This window comes from Scardinius erythrophthalmus (assembly GCF_964197995.2).
Source record: "Scardinius erythrophthalmus genome assembly, chromosome: 22".
Taxonomy (NCBI): domain Eukaryota; kingdom Metazoa; phylum Chordata; class Actinopteri; order Cypriniformes; family Leuciscidae; genus Scardinius; species Scardinius erythrophthalmus.
Window position 1 is genome coordinate 22,847,413 of NC_138242.1, and position 25,374 is coordinate 22,872,786.

Genomic DNA, 25,374 nt, shown 5'->3' on the forward strand with positions numbered 1-25,374 from the left:
ACACACAGAATAGGACACAAGCTTATTTGGTAACTGTTTTATTTCCAATTTGGGTTTATGTAAATGCTTTATTTTTTAAGATTAACTGTTTTTTTTTTCTTCGAGGTATTGTTTGATGTCAGTGTTTCCTGTCATGGCTATGCAAAGATTTGATTTCATAAACAGTATCATTGCTATAAAACTATTTCTTGTTATGATTTTAAGTCAGTATTTAACCCCAGAAGGACCTCAAAGTAAAAAAAGGTGCTAAAGTCTGGTTATGTGGTGGCTGTGCTTCAAAATTAAATTATAATCTTAATTCAAGTGATGAAGGATTTTGAAAGTCTGACAGTAATCTAGGCTACGTTACTACTGTAAAGTTAACCTTGCCTGGTTTAAATGTTTGAAAATGATAGAGATGTGTCCATTTGATCTTCCCAACACACTAATACATGTACACATACACACACAGGTTAACTAAACTGATTACATTTCTCAGTGATAAGGAAAGATTCCCAAAGATGAACCGATTCATCATCATCATCACTGCACCGGCATGAATCAGACATGGATTCATGAACATTACGTCGTCTCATTCATAAAACTTAAGTCTCTATTGACAAAACACGGTGAACAAGGTGAACTCATATGCTATGTACAAAGTAACTACAAGTCAAAAAATGAAAAAAATGCAAAGGGCCTTTGGCAAACGGATCGTTTAAAAAGCATTTCGCACAGACATTACAGTACACGGGTCATACTTTATAACCGCTAATCCTTCAACATCGGATAAAGATCTGGAACAGGTTGTACAACAACGGCACAGAGAAACGGCCTCAAAAAAAAAAAAAAAAAAAAAGAGAAGTAATGCTTTTATAACTAACATGTCAGTGATATTAACCTTCATATGCGTTGGAGACTCACCTCACTCGCCGCACTGCCGATTGCCATCTTTCGCCAAGGGTCAACTAGTTGTGCCAGGGGCATCTTCACTTTTTGGAGGTTCCTTGTTTTACGAATCAGATTCAACAGAACAATTCTGAGCTACTTTGAAGAGATTATGCCTGTTTGCTTCCACGCTCTTGACACTGACAGAGAAAGCTGGGAATCCGTTACGTGCGTAACGTATCCAAAAGCGCCGCCACCTTTTCCTCCCCTCACTTCTTCAGTCAGTGCAGCGTTTCCATAGAAATATAATGACCGTGCCCTGATCTCGAGCCAGTGCCCTCTCTCTCTCTCTCTCTCTCTCTCGTCGCTTTCCCGTTTGACAGAAAAAAAAAACACGTTTACGCGCTATATTCACTTCCGCTTCTTCCAGTATGACGCATCGGATTGGTTGATGTGCTTGTCAATCAATGATAGAGAGGAGGGGCTAGATCTGTGCGGCTCATCGTAGACGAACAGGTGAGAGTGCAGTGCATTTGATGCCCCAACCTGTGATCCGAGTAAACACGTATTTTTATAATAAATACATTTATTTAATATCATACTTTTACTGTATGAAAGGTAGTAAATTAGTACGGTCACTCAGAAATATGATCTGTAAATACGATAATTACCTATTCAGACTCGAATTATGGACACAGAAAGCTTTATTTCTTCTCTACATAAAGCCCAAATTAATATAAGTTTATCATCAGTTATTTTTTTTTTTTTTTTTTTTTTTTACCTTTATTTAACCAGGAAAAGGTGATTTCTATTTATTCCAATGGACAATATATCTCTATTGCTTACATTGAAATCCACTATGGACACAATTTCTTTAATAAGTGTTGCTCATCAGTGTGATTCATCATCAGCCATCATAATCTTTTGATGACTCTGTAATGTACGTAATAATGTACCTCCAAATGAATTGGCATCTACTGTACCTTGTCAGTGATTTGACACTTTATTCACGTAAGTGGGAGTGCGACACCTGCTGGGTGATCACTTCTCATGCGTGATTCAGTGACTCAGGACTTTGCATTCTATCTAGCGAGCAATCTGAATTAACAACTGACGCAAATATCAGTCAAATTATTACATATTTATTAATTCCATTCTTAGTTAAATATATAAACGAATTAACAGTCTGCAAAACTAATTGCTAAGTAACAGCTGTTATGGAATGTATCTATGAATATATGGACGACACAAGTTTCATCCATCTTTTTGTGCGGATAGGCTTAGGAACAGAGCTCCTGTACTATTAGGACTGAAGTGCTGAATCCTCAGTAGGTTCTTTAGCTCGTGGATTTCAGCCTCGTCCAGGGGTTGGTGCCTCTGACCTCTAAGGGTGCATCATTGTAGAAGATGTGGTTGCATAAATCCTCCAGTGGGGGTTCTGGATCAGAAGTAGCAAACTGAGCTGCTTCTTCTATCTCCTTACGAATCTCTGCATCAATGTCCTGTTGTGATTACAACAACATAATATGGTGATAGGGTGAGGTATTCCTCACTTAGGGGTCACTCTTGTGATCCTCAGCAGTTAAAAAAGAGTGAAGACAATGGGTGCATCTCAATAAACTCCCTAGCTTCCTAGGTCGTGAACCAGTATATCGTGTACATGAATTCGGGCACTAGTAAGGAAAGGACAGTAAGGACCCTGGCTCACTACACATTGGGACATCGATGACTCTATTTCCAGTGACATGGCAACGTCCTCCTTGTACAACATCACTACTGTTATCACTTATTTATGAACAACTGCAGAAATTATATCTTTATTTTTTTATTTTACATATATGTGCCAATTGTCAGACATAAATACTTATAAATACTTATAACATATAAATGTTAGCTAGATTATGTTCATTACCTGTCTGGTGATGTATGTTTATGCTGACATTTAATTAAATAAGGGTTTGTATAAAAAAATAAAAAAATAAATATTGCGTGTCATTATGTGTAGTGAATTGCTCATATGATTTATGTTTCTCGCTTTTGAACTTCCGTTAAGGGAACATAGTGAGCATCAATGCTCCCTGGTTTTCATAGTGCATTGTGGGAATTTTTAGGGCATGCACATTTCAGTGTTCAGCCCTTAAAATAGCCAACGCCCTGACCAGTGCCCTGACTAGTGAACTAGGGAGCTGATTGAGATGCACACAATAAGTGAATCAGTTTTTTAATGAAATTAATGTACTATATTTTGTGTTTCAATAATATTTATTCTTTAATATTTTATATTTTGAGAGGATTTAATGGTACAAAACAATATTCACATCTAAATTATGCACCATTTATTTCTATATAAAATCAAATATTAGTAAAAAAATATATATATCATTTCATATTGTTTTCAATTACTACAGTTTAAGTAAAAAAGTCAGATTGGTGCTATTTAATTGGAGAAATAAAGAAAAGCATAATGCTGTTTTTTCCCCAGTCGCTTATAAGAGTATTTTTTAGACATAATCACTTACTTTTATTAGGTTTTGCATTTGGAATTTGGATTTAGACAGTATCAGAGACCCCATAAAATTGTTCTGTATTTTCTCATTTTTCGTATTTCCCATTCATTTCCTATAATGTTCCTTTTTTGACTGTACAGAATCAGAAGTGTTCTTTTTTTGTGTGTTCATATAGCAATTTAAAATAACTGTAGGTCTGTAAGGTAAGGCCTGTTCATCTCTTGATAAAATAAAGAGTGCAATAGACAGACAAAAAATAATCATGTAAAAATGAAGTACCTTGATCTCCTCCACCCTAACCATGTTGCTACTAATCATGCGGTCCTTCAGCATAGAGATGGGGTCATTCTTACTGCGAACTTCCTGGATCTCTTCACGTGTGCGATAACTAAGGGCAGAAAAGCACTGATTGAAGGTACAGCGAATAGTAACCTCACTGAAATGATATGCAAACTAGCTAAAACTAAGGAAAGAATGTGATTATGGAGGTTAGAAGATGAGGACATGGTTTTAAACACGACGAGGAAGGATGAGCGCCTGCCACGGGGGGAAAGGTTGAAGGTCAACCTCACCTGACCCCAGGATCGCTCATGCTGTGGCCATGGTAACGATATGTCTGGAGCTCCATTAGTATGGGACCCTATAGAGAGCACAGGCCAAACATTTGCCCACCAGTAACAACCTAGCCCTTGCTTAAATCTATAAGCCCTCCTTGACTTGTTAAAGGGATAGTTCACATAAAAATGAAAATTAGCCCATGATTTACTCACCCTCAAGCCATCATAGGTGTCTATGACTTTCTTCTTTCAGACGAATACAATCAAAGTTATATTAATAAACACCCTGATGCTTCCGAGCTTCATAATGGCAGTGAATTGCAACCATCATATGAAGCTCAAAAAAGTGCATCCATCCATCATAAAAGAACTCTACACGGCTCCGGGGGGTTAATAAAGGCCTCCTGAAGACAAGCGATCATAGGGTAATTTTCATTTTAAAGTGAACTACTCCTTTAAGTTAGTAAAATATGTAAGTTTTTTCTTTTACCTTTCCAGATCTGCAAAAATCTGCTGCAAACCTGGTTGCCTCTCTCACACCAAGAACATCCATACCATCCACCTGGAGAAAACAAAGAAGAGGGCTTGACTTATTGTGACCTTTTATGTACATCTGTAAAAAATTGCATTCACTGGTGAATATAATAACATGGTGAGGCATCTAGAAAAAAAAAGAAAGAAGACAGTCACCCTCAGGCCAGGAATGTAGTCTCCTCTCTTGTAATAGTCTGTACTGGCTGAGGCGCGTTCCACTGATGTCCCCATGCCATATTTATTATTCTCACAGATGAAAATGCAGGGGAGTTTCCACAAAGCTGCCATGTTAAATGACTCAAAGATCTGGCCCTGATAAGGGGACAAAACAGATAAAGCGTTATTTTGCAACAGCAGACTGCACATAAACCTGTGAGCGCATGTATGGAGGAAGTTTCTCTCACCTGATTAGCAGCTCCGTCCCCATACAGAGTAACACAAACCTCGTTTTTACCCTGATACTGGCATGCCAAGGCCACACCTGCCCCAAGAGGAACCTTCCAAAGTGAGATTTAGATTAAGAAATGCTTGATAATACTGTAGTAAGATATGATGCGTGCATCTCACCTGGGCACCAACAATACCATTCCCGCCATAGAAATTCTTGGCATACATGTGCATAGAGCCGCCCTTCCCTTTGGCAACACCACCCCTTCGGCCTGAAATAGATTGTGAACATGTTTAGATTCGGGCTGGTTATTACACATTTCTTGATTTGATTCCAATTCATAACCTCTTAATTTGAGTCAGTTGGGTATTTTCCAGTTTCAGTCCATTTTACTTATGTAAGAAATCTTTCATTTAATAACAGTTCAACTGCTATTTACACGATCAAAACACTACTTCAAAAGTTTGGAGTCAGTATATGGTTCTTTAATGTTTTTGTAAGAAGTCTGTTATGCTCACCAAGGCTATATTTATTTGATAAAAAATGAATTAAAGACAATAATGTTGTGAAATTATTAACTGTTCTCATTTAATATGTCTTAAAATGTAATTTATTCCTGTGATAGCAAAGCTGAATTTTCAGCATCCATTACTTCAGTTTCACATGATCCTGAATTGAGTTATTGTTGAATATATAGTATATATGCAGATAGCATTAAAAGCCCAGCAGGATTTCTATTTTAGGAATAGTTCATCCAAAAATGAAAACTTCTTTCTTCTGTTGAACTATCACTCTAAAAAATGCTAGGTTGTTTTAACCCAATTTTGAGTCAAATATGGACTAACCCAACGTTGGGTTAAAAATGCAATTTAAAAATCGACAAACCTAGCCGTTGGGTTACATTTTTAATGTAACCAATGCAATTTGTCCATTTTTAAATTGCATTTTTAACTCAACGTTGGGTTAGTCCATATTTGACCCAAAATTGTGTTAAAACAACCCAGCATTTTTTAGTAAAAACAAGAACATGTTTTAAAGACTGTTGGCTCCATAGTAATTGGCTACCTTCAACTATCTGGTTACCAACATTCTTCAAAATATCTTATTTTTATAAAAATAAGATATTTTGAAGAATGTTGGTAACCAGATAGTTGAAGGTAGCCAATTACTATGGAGCCAACAGTCTTTAAACCATCTTCTTTTGTGTTCAATAGAAGAAAGAAACTCATACAGGTTTGGATTAACTTGAGGGTAAGTAAATGATGACATAATTTTAATTTTTGGGAATTTAAACAACCCTTTAATGCAGTTTTATGGAGGAAGTCCCCACCTGTGAGCTCTGCCATGATATCTTTCACAGGCACACCTCTGGTGTAGGTGTAACCATGAGCCCTATATGCCGTGATCACATGATCCATGGGACTGATACCAGCCTCAATGCCTACAGCACAGGCTTCCTGAGAGGTAACCAGAAGACAAATCATTTGACATTGACTGTGTTATGTGTGTAAAAAGCTGTTATAGACTACAAGGTATTCAGTTTTGTATTACCTGGCCATCATACAAGTGACAGAAGCCTCGTATGATCTTTTGCTTGTAGAGCTGATCTGCCTTCAGCTCCATGCGTCTCATGGTCTGCATAGTGCGGTAGTACCTGAGTCCATCCTCTCTGGTGAGCACCGTCTGCACCGAAGGGCCTTCGTCCAAGCGATGAAGGTCACACCTCTGAAATTGAACCATGTTCTACTTTTTTCTTGAATGAACAAAGTTTTGTGTGCATGCTTTAAGCTAATATGAGAACTTTACCTTGATGTCAAAGCTGGCCTGAGGTGTGAAGTCTGCAAAAGAACGTGCTGATACCACCACTCTGGAGCCCTGGAGAAGAGTGGAGTGCAGAGCAGTAATAAAACTATGAAAAATTATTTTAAAACAGATATACTGGAAAAATGCATTTAATTTGACAAGAATCATCATGTGAGATATTGAAGGCCATTCAGTACTGTGAAAAAACTAATGTACCTAAAATAAACACACTACTGTTCAAAAGTTTGAGGTCAGCAAGGATGCATTAAATTGATCAAAATTAAGTGTCAGTAAAGAATTTTATATTGTTAAAAAATTTTTAAAATAAATGCTGTTCTTTCAGTACTTTTAATCATCAAAGATTCCTAAAAATAATATATCACTGTTTCCACAAAAATCTTAAGCAGCACAACTGTTTTCAACATTGATAATAGTAAGAAATGTTTCTTGAAGCTGCAAATCAGCATTTTAGGATGATTTCTGAAAGATCATGTGACACTGAGGACTGATGCTGAAAATTCAGCTTTGACATCACAGGAAAAATGTACAATTTAAAATACAGTTATTTTACTGTAAATTGTAATAATATTTGACCCACTATTTTAGTTAATCAAATATATGCAGCCTTGGTGAGCATACGAGACCTCTTTCAAAAATATAAACAATCTTGCAGAACCTAACGGAACCCAAACTTTTGAACAGTAGTGTTACAGTTGGTCAACAATATAATAACACAGACATTCCACAATGTGTATATGTAGTCTTTGAAATTACTCAATATTAAAAGTAAACAAAACGTTTTAGATCTGGCATGACTGATTAAATATAATCAAACTGATTGAAGACAAATACACTTTTTCTATCATTGATAACACTGATATAACATAATGAAGACTAGGGTGGTTGAGCTGGTGTTGCTGGATCACATGGAGAAGTTAAGTCAGTGTAGAGTCCAAATCTTACCTCGGACACTGTCTGGGCACCCTATAAATCAACCAAAAATCATTAATGGGGCTAACTGCACTGTATACATTTTGTACATTACTGAAATAACTATATTATAAAGAAAGTATAAAGAAAATCATATAAATAGCTAAAAGACTATATATCAGGAAAAAGACCACAATATGGTTTGTAATGATGTCCATGTCAGAACAAACATCAATTCTCATTTCAATATATTACAGTTGGACTGTACCACAGGCTCTGAATGGCTAAAACAAACTATTATGATAAGATAACAAACAATAGAGGGACCAAACCAGGGCAGACTCTGCCTTTTAATCAAATACAATCAGTTCAGTGTCCATTTAATTTACAGTAAGCATGAATTTGTATTTGCCGAACACCATCTACAAGGTCGATGAGACTACAGAGATCTAGTTTAGCCTCTTGTAAATCTTTTAATGCCCCTAAGCTAAACAGAGCTTGAATCTTTCAATGCCTCTGTCTCTTTAATAGCAAACAGATAAGCAAACAGACACTTATGATACCTACATTTATTTTGGCACCGCCCTTGAATGCGTTTGCAATTACTGCCAGCATGTTCTGCATGCTCCAAACCCCAGGCTGAGTGAACAGGAGTGTTTCATGAGGATCAACACCACACAGTGAGCTGAAGCCAGAAACACACACACACACACACACACACACACACACACACACACACACACACACACACACACACACACACACACACACACACACACACACACACACTCAGTATGGCTGAGGATTTGACTACACTCTGTTTCAAGAATTAAAGTTCAACTTAACTTTGCACAGCAACATCAACAATAAAGTTGAAAAATAATAGATAAAAATGTAAACAATAAATAGTCATTTAATATAACGATAGTAAGTCATATTAGGCATATTTGTAATAATATGATGGACACAGCAAATCTTTGTGGGGTTCCCTAAGGCAAAACATTTTTAAAATTAAGGCTCATTTGTATGTTAGCTCAAAATCAAAGAATAATCAAATAATGTTAAATAGATATTTATTATAGATAGATAGATAGATAGATAGATAGATAGATAGATAGATAGATAGATAGATAGATAGATAGATAGATAGATAGATAGATAGATAGATAGATAGAGAGAGAGAGAGAGAGATAGATAGATAGATAGATAGATAGATAGATAGATAGATAGATAGATAGATAGATAGATAGATAGATAGATAGATAGATAGATAGATAGATAGATAGATAGATAGATAGATAGATAGATAGAAAAGCAACTCGTTAGGTAAGCAAGAAAAAATGAATAGTCTAGCAGAGTTCCACTTTTATTTTGTAATTACTTGAGAGAAATGATTTATGACACATAAATTAAAAGATAGACTCCGTCTTCTTGATGAATGCAAATGTAACGTAAAACTAGGCCTGACTGTTCTGAGTTACAAGCAATAATAGGACTTTTATTTTGAAGACTTGTAAAGCTCGTCATTTACGGTCATGTTATTTTCGTGAAATAGAACAGTGTCACCAAGCGGTAAAGAACAGTTATAGCAGAATGTTGTCTTTTCATGGGGATATTTTTATTTCTCAGTCTCACCCACCTCTGTTTGGTTATGCACCCTAGATATTAAAATGTATAGAAGTACTTTCTTAATTATTGTAAATTGAGAATGATTAAAATAATGAACAGCATTTACAGAGTATAACTGCTTAAATTACAATTAAAAAGGTTTTTATATTATTATTTCTTACTCTAATTGTTTTATTTTTGCTTTAACAGTTGTACAAAACATTATATTGTCATATATATAGTGATCAATATATGAAGTCACGTATAAAATGAATAAAAGGTTTTTAATGTAGGCCATTTGGAATGTCTGAATAATATTAATAATTAAAAATGTGCATTTTTTAAAAATTGTTATGTCCCATGGTCATTGAAATATAAAATTATATAACTTCCAAGCAGTTGTAAAACTATATTTTAAGAGAAATGATCTGTTAGTTGAAGTGTTTGAACTGCAAGTGTTTTTGAACTGTATACATTTTTTCCTGTGTACAGATTTATTTTATTATTGGTATAATAAAATTACAAATAAGCTGGGTACATTAGGATAAACAGGAAAAAAAATTGCATTTTTACAAATATTAACACATTTCACAGCTTTCTTTTTTTCCCAAACATAATATTGTTTTTAGGTATTGTGAAACTTCTGCCTTTAAAACGAAAAGCAAAGGCTTATTTCCCCCAAAATTTGTATATTCCTATGAAAAGACATGCCATAAGTAAAATAATAATTGTGTAAAATGTAAAGATCACTTTCATATAATATCACCCGCTGTAGTCTCAATTTTACCCAATAAAAGATGGGTAGTATTTTGTACTGTATGAAAAGCAGGCGCATGTCTCCTCTTTGACGTCAGCGGCGGAAGGTCAGCGCTCAAACGGAAGTGAGAGTCAGATCCCATCCGCCATTGTGGAGCAGAGCAGGGGTAATATTCTCTCCAGACGTTAACACAGTGTGTGAATGTTTCAGAATAACTAAAACACACCACACAGCCGCCAAGCTCCCCCAACCGTTTGACATTCGCCGTCACTGCCGCCCGAGAGGACCGCTGCCGACCGTTTGAGACCGGGCGAGGAGATCAACGCCTGAGGAATACGCTGTGATTATAGGGCAACCCGGAGAGAGGAAAAATAACGCGAACCCGCAGCGGTGGCAGGAGAGACCGTGGACAGTCATAACAGCGATCAGTTCGGGCTCCCGGAGGATGTCTGCGACAACTGTCGATCAGGTAACGTACGCGAGACGGACGCGTTTCCATCTATAAAACTAGATAAACATGATGGTGCTGCTCAGGTAACGTTAGTGGCTGTGTCTCAAACCACAGCGAGCTGCCTACCTAGACAGCATTTTTGGGTTTCATTGGCGCGCTTTGAACGAATGAACGCTCCAAAACAAACGAACGCACAGGAAGGTACTTCATTCGGTAAAAAAAAGAAAGAAAGAAAGCCAACATCAATCATTGTCAAGTCGTTTTTCCACAAACTGAGAGCCCTTGATATTTGATAGCTGTTCCTGCTAGGCCAAATTATTGTTTACATGTTGTTCCTGATAAACTGGTGTTCATGGTGTTTTTTCTCTCTCTTTGTCACTGTCCGCACACCTTGAACCCAAAATCAGAGACCTAAAGGACAAGGAAACAAAGGTAAGTGATGCAAACACTCGTTTTCTTCAGGAATGTCCAAAGGGACCTTAAAATGAGCCTTTCACAAACTTTGTTTCTATTTTCTATGGAACAGAATATTATCCACAGTGTTACATCCTTTTCCTTGCAATGAAAGTGCTTGTGAATGTCATTCAGCCAAAGAAAGTCATATGATCATGTGGAAGATGAACTGTCCCTTTAAGGGTGTTTAGTTTACTGATGTGTTTCTCACTGTCTTGCTTGTGTGGATTTATAAATAGTCACTCCTTCTGTGAATCATATTTTATGTAGTAGACCGGTCTTAATGTTAATCTAGCTCTCTTTGTGATTCCGTAGTCCTGACAAGCAAGCAATTTACTGTATTTAATTTACTGTAATATAGAGATTTTTAGTTGATCATTTAAAAATCTAATTTAGGCCTACTTGTGTACAATTGCTGTCTCATTATTTCATATCAACGTCATGGTGTATTGAAGTCAAATTAACTGACACTCTGTCTTTTTTTAAATATAATTTTGTTTAGTGCAAAACGGTTCGATGCATCAGAAGGATGCTGTAAACGATGATGACTTTGACAATTATCTGAGCAGCCAGACAAATCAGGTGAGTTTCTGTCATTATGCTGTCATATTAGTTGTCTGCATTCTGAAAATATCATTAGTCAGTTTTTCCCTTCCTTTTCAGTGCTTCATTACATTAAACTACAGTTTATCTTTGTACAACTGTCTAAAATAAATCTGTAACAAATCCCTGACTTCTTTCATATTTTTTTATTTTTTGATACCTATAAATTTATGTTAAGTTACAGTTCAAAAGTTTGGGAATGGGACGATTTTTTTTAAAGTGATTCTGAAAGAAGTCTCTTATGCTCACCAAGGTTGCATTTGTTTGAATAGAAATACAGTAAATATAATATTATTGTAAAATATTATTACAATTCAAAGTTGTCTTTTTATATGTTTTATAATGTAATTTATTGCTGTCATGGAAAAGCTACATTTTCAGCATCATTACTCCAGTCTTCAGTGTCACATGATCCTCCAAAAACATTCTGATTTGTTGCTCAAGAAACATTTCTTATTATCTATTTTGAAATACTAGAGACTACATTTTTTGTGTAAACTGTTATGCATTTATTTTTTCAGGATTCTTTGAAGAATAGAAATTTCTAAAGAAAAGCATTTATTTGAAATTTAAATTGTTGTAACATTACAAATGCATTTACTGTCACTTTCGAAATATTTGTGTCCTTGCTGAATAAAAGTATTTGTTTCTTTTAACAACAACAACTTTTGAACGGTTGTGTGTTTATCACACTTTTTTCACCTATTATGTTTTTGTCACATCTTTATTTAGCCATTTGTTCGTTACATAATCATTACTGACTTATCTTTAATTACACCCTACAGAGTAATAGCTACCCACAAATGTCTGATCCCTACATGCCCAGCTATTATGCTCCCTCTATCGGATTCCCTTACTCCTTGGGAGAGGCTGCATGGTCCACCGCAGGAGACCCGCCTATGCCGTACCTGACCACATATGGACAGATGAGCAATGGTGAGCATCACTTCATTCCTGACGGAGTCTTCAGCCAGCCTGGTGCTTTAGGGAACACGCCCCCTTTTCTCAGCCAACACGGATTTAACTTCTTTCCTGGAAATGCAGACTTTTCCACCTGGGGCACCAGTGGTTCTCAGGGACAGTCTACACAGAGCTCGGCGTACAGCAGCAGTTACGGATATCCCCCGAGCTCTTTGGGCCGGGCCATTGCTGATGGACAGGCTGGATTCGGCAGTGACACGCAACTTAGCAAAGTTCCAGGGCTCAGTAGTATCGATCAGGGAATGGCCGGGCTCAAGCTTGGCTCCGACATGTCGGCCGTTACGAAAACGGTCGGGTCTCCTTTAGGAGGGACACCGGGTATGAGTAGCATGGCTGCCAACAGCATGCCGCCTGTCAGCTCCTCCGCACCAAAACCCACGTCTTGGGCGGCCATCGCGAGAAAACCCGCGAAACCACAGCCCAAGCTGAAGCCAAAGCCCAACATGGGTTTGGGAAGCGGCCCAACGATCCCACCTCCACCGATAAAGCATAACATGAACATTGGTACCTGGGAGGACAAAGGCTCCATCACCAAACCCCCTCTTGCGCAACAGATGCTTCCCCCTCAGCCGTTGGTGCAGCAGCAACTCATGGCCCAACCTCAACCCATGATGCAGAGTCCATTGCCTCCTCAACCCCAACACCAGCAGCTCCATCTACAATCTCCTCAGCACCCTCACCAGCTGCCTCCAGGTCCTCCCCACCCTCACCATCACTCGCAACCAGGTCCTCCACAGCCCCTGCACCCATCTCAGGTGCAGAATCCCCCAACCCAAAATCGCTGGGTGGCCCCTCGGAACCGAGGAACCACGTTTAACCAGAACTGCGGCATGGAGAACTTTGGCCTTGGGACGGGAGTCCCCATGAGCTCGTCACCTTCTTCCGGCGAGGTTCACCCCGTGCTGGAGAAGCTCAAAGCCCTCAACAACTACAACCCCAAAGACTTTGACTGGAACTTGAAAAACGGACGGGTCTTCATCATCAAGAGCTACTCTGAGGACGACATCCACCGCTCCATCAAGTACTCTATCTGGTGCAGCACAGAGCACGGAAACAAGCGCCTGGACGGCGCCTACCGCTCGCTCGGTGCCAAAGGTCCACTCTATCTGCTCTTTAGTGTCAATGGTAGCGGACACTTCTGCGGTGTGGCTGAGATGAAGTCCACCGTGGACTATAACGCCTATGCCGGCGTCTGGTCCCAGGATAAGTGGAAGGGCAAGTTTGAGGTAAAATGGATCTTTGTTAAGGACGTGCCCAATAACCAACTGAGGCACATTCGCTTAGAAAACAATGACAACAAGCCTGTCACCAACTCCAGGGACACTCAAGAAGTGCCCCTAGAGAAGGCAAAGCAAGTGCTTAAAATTATTGCAACTTTCAAGCATACCACCTCAATCTTTGACGATTTTGCACATTACGAAAAGCGGCAGGAGGAAGAGGAAGCAATGCGAAGGGTAAGCGCAGCTTTCTGCCACTCTTCACAATAGCAGAAGGCAAGCACTGCACCTTTAGATCTCGTAATCATTGTTATGTTTTAGTGCTGTCAGCATGTCCATCTATTTCCAAAGGTAGGTTTTTAATAGCAACTCCTATCTAAGCCAGATTAGTCTTTGTTTCTCTTTCTACTGCCTATTTCTGAAAAACCAGACAAAAACAGAACAGTCAGTCATAATTAGAAATGAAATGTCTGATCTGGTAACTCGGTACATAATTACTGGAGGTTATGTAATATGTTGTTTGTGTTTTATTGCTCAACATGGCTTGCTCATAACCCATTTCCCCTATATTTCAATTAACCAAGCTGCTAAAGTCTCAGCGTATACTAGGTATTGTGAAATAAATGGTGTTAAAAAACAACAACTAAGAAGTCTCTGCCCATCTATTGAAAAAAAGGCTGGTGTCGAGCGGTGACGCCAATCAGTATCTCTGCTCAAACAGCAGGCAGATGTCCCATTAATAGATTGGACTTACATCATTTCCTGCCTAACCAACACAAATAATTGATGTCTGTGCCCATTACCTTGGCACCAGCTGCATTTTATCCTTGTATGTGAGTTATGAGTTACAGCATTTAGATTTCACACTATTTTGGGGGTTTATCAGGTCAGACCCTTAAGGATGAATGTCTTGCAATGGAGTCATTTAGTATAGAGCTTAAATTAGTTTGGAAGTTGTTGGAAAATGTTCGACAATAGGTTTAAAACCTACATGACTCATTGGCATGACTTTGTGCTACTGTGGTCATGTACTCACTTCAAAGTTTTGGGAGTGACTCCCAAAAATGTGATGGCTGACATGGTAATAACAATAGCAACATTTTACCATCACATGCCTGTAAAGAAAAAAAAATGAAAACCAGCAGTCTAACTTTTTATTTGTAGATATTTTGACCAAAGCTACCAGAAATGTTTGAATTGTCTGGCAATTGTTAAGAAACTCCCACTCAACAGAGTTCTGTGATTTATGCATGTTAACCTGCTGCTTTTATTCCTGTAAATAACCAAATAGTGAACTGAATTTAGCTGCTACATGCATATGGCCTGTATGCAGAACTGCAACTCTGTTGGCCTTATTACATCAGGATGTCAGATGTATTCAGCTGATTGAGTATTTGTCACTTATACAATATATTGTGCATCTTTACGTAAGCCACTACAGGATTGTTAGTAAAGAACTTAAATGGAAAAATTGCAATCAAAATGGCTTAATCAAGGTGTCTTGCTGCACTTGGACTAATTTAGCTTCTTTTCGTGAGAGATTTATCAAAACCTCATATTTAGTTTTTCTCCCAACCTAATTTTCTGTCTATTTCATTATCTTGCCAATCATGTTTAGATTGCCAAAGCCATAATAAAATCAACTATTTAAATTAAAACGGTCTCCAAGGCTTGTGGTTTAAATTGTGAAATCTAATGCATATATATATATATATATATATATATATATATATATATAGCTGTTATTTTTTTTTCTTTTATTTATTTATTATCATTAGAAATGTCAGCTGTTTATTTAATAAAGATAAATAAATAACTTAATAATATTTAAGTCTTTAGCTCATCAATTTGACATATGATCCACTTACCAACTGTTCATTTTATTTCCCCAAACAAAGCATTGTGTTGTAAAAGTGCCGTCTATAATATTATCAGTAGCTCCAGCTAAGAGGACTAAAGCCTTGTAGTGCCACTTCTTCATGTTGTTTGGAGATACTAATGAGTCTAGCTGTATTCAGACATATTCAGCATGTATTCATAGTCTCCTGATTTAGCTAACATTCCCTCACATTCATTCATGTTCACTGGCAAAGCAGTGGTAAGCACATTGTTGTCTTTTTTGTTTTTAAAGCTTTTAAGTGTTTTGTGCCCTCTGCCTGTTTTTGCCCAGTAAGCAAAGTAAAAGTAAATTTAACTGGCTTATGCGTTGAAATATGTTAAGTTGTTTCTCAGCTCTTCAAGATAATAACATGAATATTGAATGGAATTTGCCTCCTTTATACTAACACCTATTGATGTGGTTGCAGAATTATTCAAAAGCAAGTTTTCAGTTACTTGATGACATTGTAGAAATACCCTGTTCACAAGCATATTTGTCACCCATGATTCATTTATTGTTCAATAAAATGTCCAAAAGCGGTTACAAAGTAAGTGAGTAGTATTCAGCTGTTCATATAGCAGCCATCATGTGAGGTAATCACCCCGATATAGAATAAAATGGCTTTTTATATGACAGGTCTTCCAACTCCTGTGAACATTTACTTGCTTCTTTAAGAATTGCTTTAAAGGTGCAGTAAGCGATTCCTGAGAAACAGGAACAGGTCAGATGCAAGTAAAAACAGGAACAGGTCAGATGCAAGTAAAAACAAGAACACACTTGAGAGCTGCTTTTTTAGTAATTTAGAAATTGTAGTTATTCTAATTGAAAGAGGCACTGATACTTTTTTCATATTTAATACTGTAAAGCTGCTTGCTTTTAAACAATCTATTGTAAAACGTGCTGAAGTGCCGAATTACAGAGCTTGTGCAAACATCCACATCACTAGGATCAGATGTTTTTCTCAGCTGCTGTTTTCTCACCGCTGTCATTTTAGTTGTTTATTTTATTATTGAAAGGAAAGAGCACAGCGCATATTTACATATTCGTTCATTCATTCATTTACATATTCATCTCAAAGCCACTCTCAGCAGTATATTGGGGTATACAGTATATTTACTTACGTATTGAGCAGAAACAAAGTCCAAAGCTTCCGTTTTCAGGCCTTCCCACTCTCTAACGCCTTTCCAGCGCTGAAAATGATATATGCCCCCTATCGCTGATTGGCTACAATAGTGTGTTGGTGCTCGGTGGATCGGTCCAATTGTTTTTTCTCCTATTTACACAGCCAGGATTATGTACAGACACAATCTTTTTGCACACACAAAGAACAGATATCTAGTAAATATTCATTAAATTGTTTGTTTGGGTGTTGATTTCAATTTTCAAAGTGTTTCAATCGCTTACTACACTTTTAAGGGTGAAAAGTTTTACTCTGCAAGTCAGAGAGATCTAATCTACCGAACTGTTTGGAAACTACTGGCTGTGTCCGCAGTCCAGATACTCTACTGTTTTACTTTTACATGCATCAATACAGCAAGCATTTGTTGGACCTGCGGCTTTAGTAAACTTACATTTTAGCTTAGAAATGTTCTCAAAATTGCTCACTTCATGACCCACAACATGCATGTTTCTTTTTTAATTTAATCGAATCTTTGTCAGATTTCAAAATTAAATTAATTTTGACAAAATATTATAGAATTTATATCCATCAATTTAAATGAAAATAATTCTCAACTAATTTGAAGCGGCTTGAATTTTAATATCAGTTCATTCCTACGGTTAATTGGATTGAATTGCGATCTCAAGAAGCATGAGCCAAATCACAACAAGCAGAAAAGATTCTAGAGCATCTTGCAGCGTTAAAAAAGATTCTATTGACTTCCTGAGCAAGTGAGATACCACAAGTGTTTTTAAAGACACTTCCATTTTATCATCTGAGTTTACACAAACTGTCTTAGTAAAAGACAGAAAGATCTTCTTGATGGCTTCATGTTGCATTTAATCATCTAATTTTGTCTTTTCTCTTTTTGTATTTCTTTACAGGAGCGAAATAGAAATAAACAGTAGGTTTACAGAGATCTCCTTGGTAGAACATCAACACTAATGATGTAGTACCTTAAATATTGTGTAACCTCAGAGGAAGAACGATGTACGAACACCTAATCAAGACAGTGGACTTTTCTGAGTCAACTTCTGATGGATCTGCCCTTACGCTCAAGTCTCGCACGAAACGGATAGAAAATCACTCACGTAAACTGTATCTTAAAGCACTTTCAGACCTTCTAAAAAGCTTCTACCAGTACCCTTAACTGTCATCGGACATCTGTTTGGTATTAACTGACTAACCAGTGTAGCTGGTCCTGAGGATTTCAAATGTATTTGTAGGCTTATTGTTTAGTGTTTTTTTGTTTGTTTTTGTAAATCATTATATTTTAGCACTCTATACATTTGAGCACCCTCAGAGGAGACTAGAATTATGTATCCAAGGAAAGACAAATCTTTACTTGAATCTACGTGAAGCTGTAACAAACGTAATTGAGGCGCAGAAGCTTGCGTCCCACCTGACTGAATCTCAAGTCAGAATAATCACATCCGATATTATAGACTGACTCCACAGTAGCCCTTTCACCTTTGTGTATCAGCATCTATTTCTGTGTACCAAAAGATAATTTTGCAGCGTGGTGCAAAATGACACCAGCCAATGCACATGTTTTTTTGTTGTATTTTTGTTTGTTTATTTTTCTTGCAATCTTGTAATTCAAAAGTGCATTTGTCTTAGGAGAAACCTGCTCAAAAATGCCATAAGTTCCTCTGAAGTCCATCATCCTCAGACGTAACCAGGCCTGGTGTTCAGGATAGCCTCTTTAACGCTTTTTTTTTTTTGGACTGATCAGGATTCTGATCTGCTGCTAATCAGGATTTAGTCCGAATTGCCGAAGCTCAGCGAGAATGTGACAGTTTTCTCCTAATAGGTGACTCGCTAGCTAAAATAAACATTATACATGTTTAGCGAAGCCACGTTTTGAGTTTTTCATTTCAGAATGTGCTGTTTACTCCTTTAATTAACGGGCGCGAGATATCGTCCAAATTTGTATTGCATGAGAACTTTTGTTTTTTGCTGTTTGCAACTATATACTGAGCATTATTCAGAGGCCATGCAAATGAAACAATCTATTTAGGTCTTGAGTCTATTGATTGATTGAATGATAAAGTAATATTGTTGTTATGGACTGACGTTACAGTCCGAATGTTTCCCCGCTGGGGTCCAGCTGCGCAGGCTGCCGGTGTCTTGAGATCACACTCCCACCATAAGACATGATCTTCTTAAACATCTGTGAGTAATGCAAAGTAATTACAGTCTCTGCCATTTCCTGTTTGTTCACTGGAAGCTGCCTTCTCCACAGGCCACTTTAGGCTGTGCTTCAGGATGATGTGGGTAAGAAGAACTGGTCCCAGTTGATGAACCAGGCATCACATCTGGGTTCACGTTCTACTGTTGCGGGACGATGACACTGCTGCAAAAAGAGACACCTTCCGCGCCCCTCCTCTGTGTGCTTTGGTTTAAGGCCATGCTTGTATAGGTTACTGTAAATCAATGCTTCTTAATGATGCTGATGCTAACAGGTATGATGTGATTGATTAATCTGATTTGAAAAATAAATATAGATTTATGAAAACATTCTGAAAATTGTCTTGACTGCAGCAGGTTTGGTTTTATGTATCGCATGGCAGCACACCAGATCTAATCTTAAATGACAAATTAAACCTGAGTTATAAGAACTCATTTCAGTTGAGGGGAACTGATTGTCTCAATTCTTTTAAGTTTAGAAACCAACAGCAATGAGTAATGTGAATTTTATTTCTCTTGAGTTTCCTACAAGATTATTTCCTAATACAAAATTATAAACTCCATTAAACTTTGGCCTGGTTTCACAGACAGGGCTTAGATTAAGACAGGGTAATAATAAACTTTTAATAAACGTACCTTAGGAAAAAAAAAAATACTTATTTGAGACGAAACAATGGCAGTGCCATATTTTAAGATATGTTAATGCAAGTTGCTTTCAGTTAAAACAGCTCAAACGTGTATTTTAGTCTGGGACTATAGTCGGGATTATTTTTTACAGTGATAGGTTTCGGCCTTTTACAGCCTTCGTCTGTAAAACCGGGGGTTTGAGTTGCTGACACGTCAGTAAAACATGAACTCTAGCTATATTTACTTACTAGCTAGCAGGCTAGCAGCGCACATGTGTTACATTAAAACATAATATCACCACATCGGAAAGAGCATTTACTACTGTTATTCAAAGCAGTATAAATATAAAGCGACTTAACCACAGGCTTTATACTCTTCAGCACAGGTAGCCTAATAACGCAGACATAGCATAAACCCTTTTAAATCCCGACATAACATTAAACACTAACATCTCTCCCAATATCAATATAGTGCAAAACATATAACATAACGTTTAATTTCAACATTTACTCTCCTTACAGAGTTTTAGCAAAGCATGCTGGGAACTAGAAATATGCTGAAACTGATTCACCCTGAGTTCTGCTTAATATAATCAGTTATTGAGTTCACACAACTTTTTTTTGCATATAACTTACTGTAATAGTCGAGTGAAATTAACTTGTAATTTAATACGTCACTGTTGTTTTTTTCGTGCCATCACTTTAATTTTAGGGAAAACAAAACTAATGTAAATGTGCTGTAATATTACTCTTTATCTCATACAGATTTCACACACAAGTCTGAGTACAACATTTTCACGTGGATTCGTTTGAGATTAAATGTAAACATTTGTAACAGGCTGATTATATTTAGCCTGGAGTTGTTGTTTAATAGATCCTACATTAGGTGGCGCTATTGCCCATTCCATTTCAGTTCTAGCGTCTGAACCGCTATTGTGCTATGATAGATATAATCAAATGTCTATGTCAGGGTCAGTAATTAACCAGGGATTTGAACCCCCCCCCCCCCCCCCCAATTCTAAAAAAATATTAATTGTAGTTATTTTTTGATGAACAGTATAGTGTTACAATGGTAGTTTAAAACAGTTAATGTTTTTATGAATATAATAAAATATTCTAACTTAATTAAAATGCTTAAAAACACAATCAAGATGTAAACTGAAATAATTTTGTTGATGTAAACTTTTTTATTTTTCTCCTTTAATATTTTTTAAAATATACAGTTCTTAAAAGTTTTGGCATTCATATATCAATTAATATATCTCCCAGTTTATGCTTCTTTATACGTTATTTAGAGACTAATAGATCTAGATTCCCTTATTACAGGGATTTGCGAGGGCGACTAACATCATATCTCCTGGTTATCTTTTGCACACCTGTATGTTACATAAAAGCGATGCCAGTGAAATGAAAATTACATTAAAAAGAATTATGTTCCACTACCTGTAAAAGAGTCTATGTTCTTGGTGTTTCGGGAAGGGAGAGAGAGAGAGAATGTGCGGCTACATGAACACAATGACAAGCCCTTATGTCATTTAGGTGAAACGACAGAGCTCTCTCTCTCGTCTCTCGCCCAGAGCCCCTTCATCTTTAATCAGGCAATTACAACATGAACATAGCACTTGTTGTCCAATCTGCACCTTGGGTAAAGTCAATTAATGGTGGCTTGCCAAGAGAATCCCTCTGCGTGACAGGGGAAATTTCTTTTTGTGTGGTGCTGCCGTATAAAAAGTTGTAATTACTAAGATGAAGGCTTTGAATTAAGACTTTACCATGTTCACCGCATATGTATCAGTACACCCATCTGGCTAGAGCTGCTAAATGCTTTCTTTTACTGTTTTTTTTTTTTTTTAGGTGAGTTTGTACAACACAGTGCTATTAATAACCTTTGCTTCACTCCCTCTAATTGCCAGTTTGGCTCACAGGCATGAAAAGAACAAAGGCTGAATATGCAAATGATGGTTTTTATTTCAGCCTTTGTGCTAGCTTGGGGTTTCCTGGCCCTTGTTTTTGAGAAGTCGGAGCAGATCACAGCAGGCCTCTAGATCTAAACATACATCTCAGATTAATCACAGCAAATCAACAGACCTGCAGAACTGTGCTATGTACGTGTGAAGTGAAAATGTAAATGCACCTCTAGAACAGTTTGTATCATATTATGGGCATTTTCATGAGTGCATCTTGATCTTAGCTTTGCAAATGATTGCCAGTGAACTTTCAAAGAGTGCTCAGCTTTTAGTTTCGCTCCTTTGCATAGGATTTCCAACATGTAGATTCTGATTAAAGTATGTTTAAGACATTTAAACAGCCGTAATGTGCATCGGCTTATCTTTGACAAGTGGTACTGCAACATACTTAATTGTATCATGTGGTGTAATTGTATCATGCATCCTAAAGGGTAAAGCTGCAGTCAAGACTTTAGTATTTTATCAAGATGGACAAACTGAGTGAGTGATTTGAATCTTTTTTTAATCAGAAGAAGCTGATTCATTCTGATGCAGTTTGAATGGTGTTCTGTTATTCTACAGATGTTCCTTTCGAATGCTCAGCATAGCCAATTAGGAAGAGATGAGAGCCACAGCCAAAGGCCTTTGATTCTGCTCTCTTTGAAGCAACTGTCGTATTTAACTGCAGAGAAATGGCTGTGAGCAAGGTTACGCTGAAGCTTTATAAAGATGGGTGCCTGTTGAAAAATTATTTTACTTATGCGTCTGATATGGCTTTGCAAAAAAACAAATAATGATGTTTAGTGTGGTCTAAAAAGCATTTCATTTGAATCCATGGAGAACTCTCTCCACAGGCAATGCTGTTTTCTGGGATAGAATTTTGGTAACACTTTATTTTACCGTGTTCTTTTTACCGTGTTCTTGTTACATGTTACATGGAGTTAATAGATAAATAGATAAATTATGCATAATTACATGCAACTAACCCCAAAACAAAACCTAACCCTAACCCTATAGTAAGTACACATAGTTCATTAGTATTACACTGTAACACGGACACCTTAAAATAAAGGGTTACAGTTTATTTTAAGTTGTCTTTGTTACAATCACTGTAAACCCGAATAAGTTAGCAGAACTCAAAAAATGTAAGGCAATCGATTGCCTCAAGTTTTTAAGTATTGAAATTCAAAGTTTTAAGTAAGCAGAACTTAAGATTTTAATTAAAATCAGAGTACACTATTTCATATATTTAACTTAAAACCTTCATGCAATCTCAATGTGAACACTTTCATTAGTATTAACTTATAGTTTAAACAAGCTAGTTTACTAACATACTATTAAGTAATCATGCTAACAATAGTATGTTATACAGCTCTTGTTATATGAGTACGACAATATAAAGATTTTATTTGCTCTCAAATGAAGCCGCATGCACCACTTGTCACCATGATGGTAACTATCCTAAAACCAACATTAACAGAAATTCTTCTAAATTAGCATAATAAAACCTTAATCACTACTAAATCTCCCACTTAACATTAATCTTGCACAAAAAAACATTATATTACACTTAATTTTAGCATTTATTCTCCCATTCAAGTGCCATCAGCAAAGCATGCTGGGAAATCGACATCCCAGCCGTTTCAGTTAAACTTAAGTTTGTTTAAATTAAAATAAATCATTTCATAAAACTCAAAACAATGAAACAGTTTAGTTTACTTAAAATATATCAGTTCTGTGAACTTGAAAGAAAAAGAAAGTGCTAAATACTCATAAAAATTTATTTGACTGAACTAATTAGTTCAATTTAAGTTTGTCCTACTCAAACCAATTAATTATTTTGAGCGTTTTAAGTAGTAAGTAATATTTACATGTACTTACAATAGGGTTAGGCTTAAGGTTTGGTTTGGTTTAGGGTTAGTTGCATGTAATTATGCATAATTTATAGTTATTACTATAGTAACTGTAACGTGTAACAAGGATGCTGTAAAATAAAGTGTTACCAAATAAAGTGTAACCAATTTTTTTGGTTAATAATATAGTTCTTATATAAATAAAAATAATATATACAAATAATATAAGATAAGAGTTGGTTTAATTATTTTATAAGAAGTCTCTTATGCTAAAGGCTGCATTTATTTGAACGAAAATACAGAAAAACAGTAATATTGTGAAACATCAAGAAACATTTCTTATTATCAATGTTAAAATAGTTAAAATAGTTTATTAGTATTGCTTAGAATATATATTTTTTTACATATAAAGAGTTTTAAGGATTCTTTGATGAACAGAAAGAATTTGTTTGCAATATAAATATTTTGTGACATTATAAATATGTACTGTTAATTTTGATCAATTGAATGCATCCTTGCTGAAGAAATGTAGGCTATTATTTTCTTTTTTAAAAATGGGTAACACTTTTTCAGTGTCCTTGTGTCATATGTTAGCCTACATGTACTTACTATAGTAATAACAGTAAATAATCATCCTGTAATTTAGAAAGAAACAATCTTCCTCACAAAAGCAGACACTCGGAGGGGCTTGAACCTTCTTTACTCTGACTTCCCCTCTAAGACCTAATGGAGATTAAAGGCCATTAAAGGCTCTTTGCTGCATGTGCAGTTTCTATTGATCCCATCGACTCAGCTTGTTTTAGCCAATGATCCGATTACAACTGTTGTCACCCCTCCCCTGGCCCTCTTCCTTCTGTCCCCTGCTAAAGTTCTCTGTTGTGCCATAGAACCATATGCTGACATGTGCATTTCCTAAAGCTCCATACCTAGACCGAGGCAGGCCAAGTAGGCCGGACTTCAACTGTGCCAAACTAGATTATGACAGGTCTGGGTTACAAGGTCCAGCAATCAGACAGACTTGATTGCTGAGGATGTGAGAATGGCCCAGACGAAGTGAAGTCCGACAGGACCGCTGGATCGAAAGACCAGCCCGAGGGGCAGCGCTTTCAAATCGTTGCAGTTATTAATATCGACATAACTTCTCATTAATCTGTTTGGATTTTAATTTACACAGTGTCCCAAGGGTATCAGAGTTCTCTAAGACTCTCTGTCTCTTTCTAAATCTGAATGATGACAAAATAGACATAAAACTACAAATGCAGCTGTGGTTTAAAGACCAGAACAGGAATATTCTCACAGTAACAACTTCATATTGCAGTAAATTGATGAGATACTGTGTATGCAATACAATAAATAATTCTAATAATTAGCATTTTATAGTGTTGGGCATTAAACCATCAGATACAAAAAGTCACAATATAAAGAATACTTTACAATAATTAAAGGGACAATATGTTTTATAATTAAAAAAAGAACTGCCCTACAATGAGATAATTTAAAAAGCACTGTCAGAAATAGGGGTACAGTAGGAGTCCATTTCTGTCCCCCAAGGTACAATCTACACTAATGTACACCATAGGGCTTATTATTATTGGACCTGAGGGTGAAAAACATAGACTGTAAAAAAATATGGACGTAGTGTCCGTGACGTCACCCGTAGGTTTCTGAAGACCGTTTTTGAAGCCTAAAGTGGGCGTGGCCGACCGTCGCCAGCTTGGTAGCGCGTCACTCCCGAATTTATTTATTTTTACAGTCAGACAATTAGCTCAGGTAACGTGACGGCTAACAAACAGCAGACAAACGGCTAATGACCACTGCAGCGGGAATCCACCTGTCACTCAAAAGTGGACACCCTTAATTATGCAAAACTTTAAGGCTTAATATAATGTAAACGGATGAGTTATAAAAAAATTCACCCCCCTCACAGTTGTCATGAAGGGCAAAATTAGCTGTATAGACCAAAGCCACATACAGACACCAGGCTGTAAACGTGTTTTTTTCTGCTGTAAAATTAGGCATTTTAACATGGGGGAGAAACAGATTTGACTCACTTTTGACACCAGCC

The 25,374-nt window shown here is 36.8% G+C and overlaps 3 protein-coding genes across 11 annotated transcripts in view; 1 reads left to right on the top strand and 2 right to left on the bottom strand.

The window, feature by feature from the left end:
- Positions 1–1,305, bottom strand: part of rps6ka3b (ribosomal protein S6 kinase, polypeptide 3b) — a 40,127-nt gene extending 38,822 nt beyond the window's left edge. For 2 of the 3 annotated variants that reach the window (XM_081352021.1, XM_081352020.1), the window contains exon 1: positions 904–1,248. In XM_081352021.1, coding sequence (XP_081208147.1) covers positions 904–966 — 63 coding nt within the window. In that variant the 5' untranslated portion in view covers positions 967–1,248. Of the gene's footprint in view, positions 1–903 lie in introns of all 3 variants that reach the window. The other variant, XM_081352025.1, reaches the window with a different exon arrangement.
- Positions 1,306–2,204: 899 nt separating this feature from the next.
- pdha1b (pyruvate dehydrogenase E1 subunit alpha 1b) lies at positions 2,205–8,210 on the bottom strand (the record flags this gene model as incomplete). 2 transcript variants are annotated; one of them, XM_081352287.1, is made up of 12 exons in its annotated part: positions 2,205–2,369; positions 3,654–3,762; positions 3,947–4,014; positions 4,422–4,493; positions 4,622–4,777; positions 4,870–4,962; positions 5,033–5,124; positions 6,184–6,310; positions 6,405–6,578; positions 6,660–6,728; positions 7,620–7,640; positions 8,154–8,210. In XM_081352287.1, the coding sequence occupies 12 exons, from the start codon at positions 8,208–8,210 to the stop codon at positions 2,205–2,207; spliced, it is 1,203 nt and encodes a 400-aa protein (XP_081208413.1). The 2 variants fall into 2 exon arrangements, with proteins under 2 accessions (XP_081208413.1, XP_081208414.1); XM_081352288.1 differs by lacking the exon at positions 7,620–7,640.
- Positions 8,211–10,012: 1,802 nt separating this feature from the next.
- ythdf3 (YTH N6-methyladenosine RNA binding protein F3) lies at positions 10,013–19,209 on the top strand. 6 transcript variants are annotated; one of them, XM_081352308.1, is made up of 7 exons: positions 10,013–10,075; positions 10,162–10,420; positions 10,810–10,834; positions 11,358–11,437; positions 12,244–12,394; positions 12,503–13,893; positions 17,579–19,209. In XM_081352308.1, the coding sequence occupies exons 2-7, from the start codon at positions 10,397–10,399 to the stop codon at positions 17,600–17,602; spliced, it is 1,695 nt and encodes a 564-aa protein (XP_081208434.1). In that variant the 5' UTR covers positions 10,013–10,075; positions 10,162–10,396; the 3' UTR covers positions 17,603–19,209. The 6 variants fall into 6 exon arrangements, with proteins under 6 accessions (XP_081208434.1, XP_081208432.1, XP_081208430.1 ...); XM_081352306.1 differs by having other exon boundaries at positions 12,244–13,893; XM_081352307.1 differs by having other exon boundaries at positions 10,041–10,420.
- Positions 19,210–25,374: the final 6,165 nt, after the last annotated feature.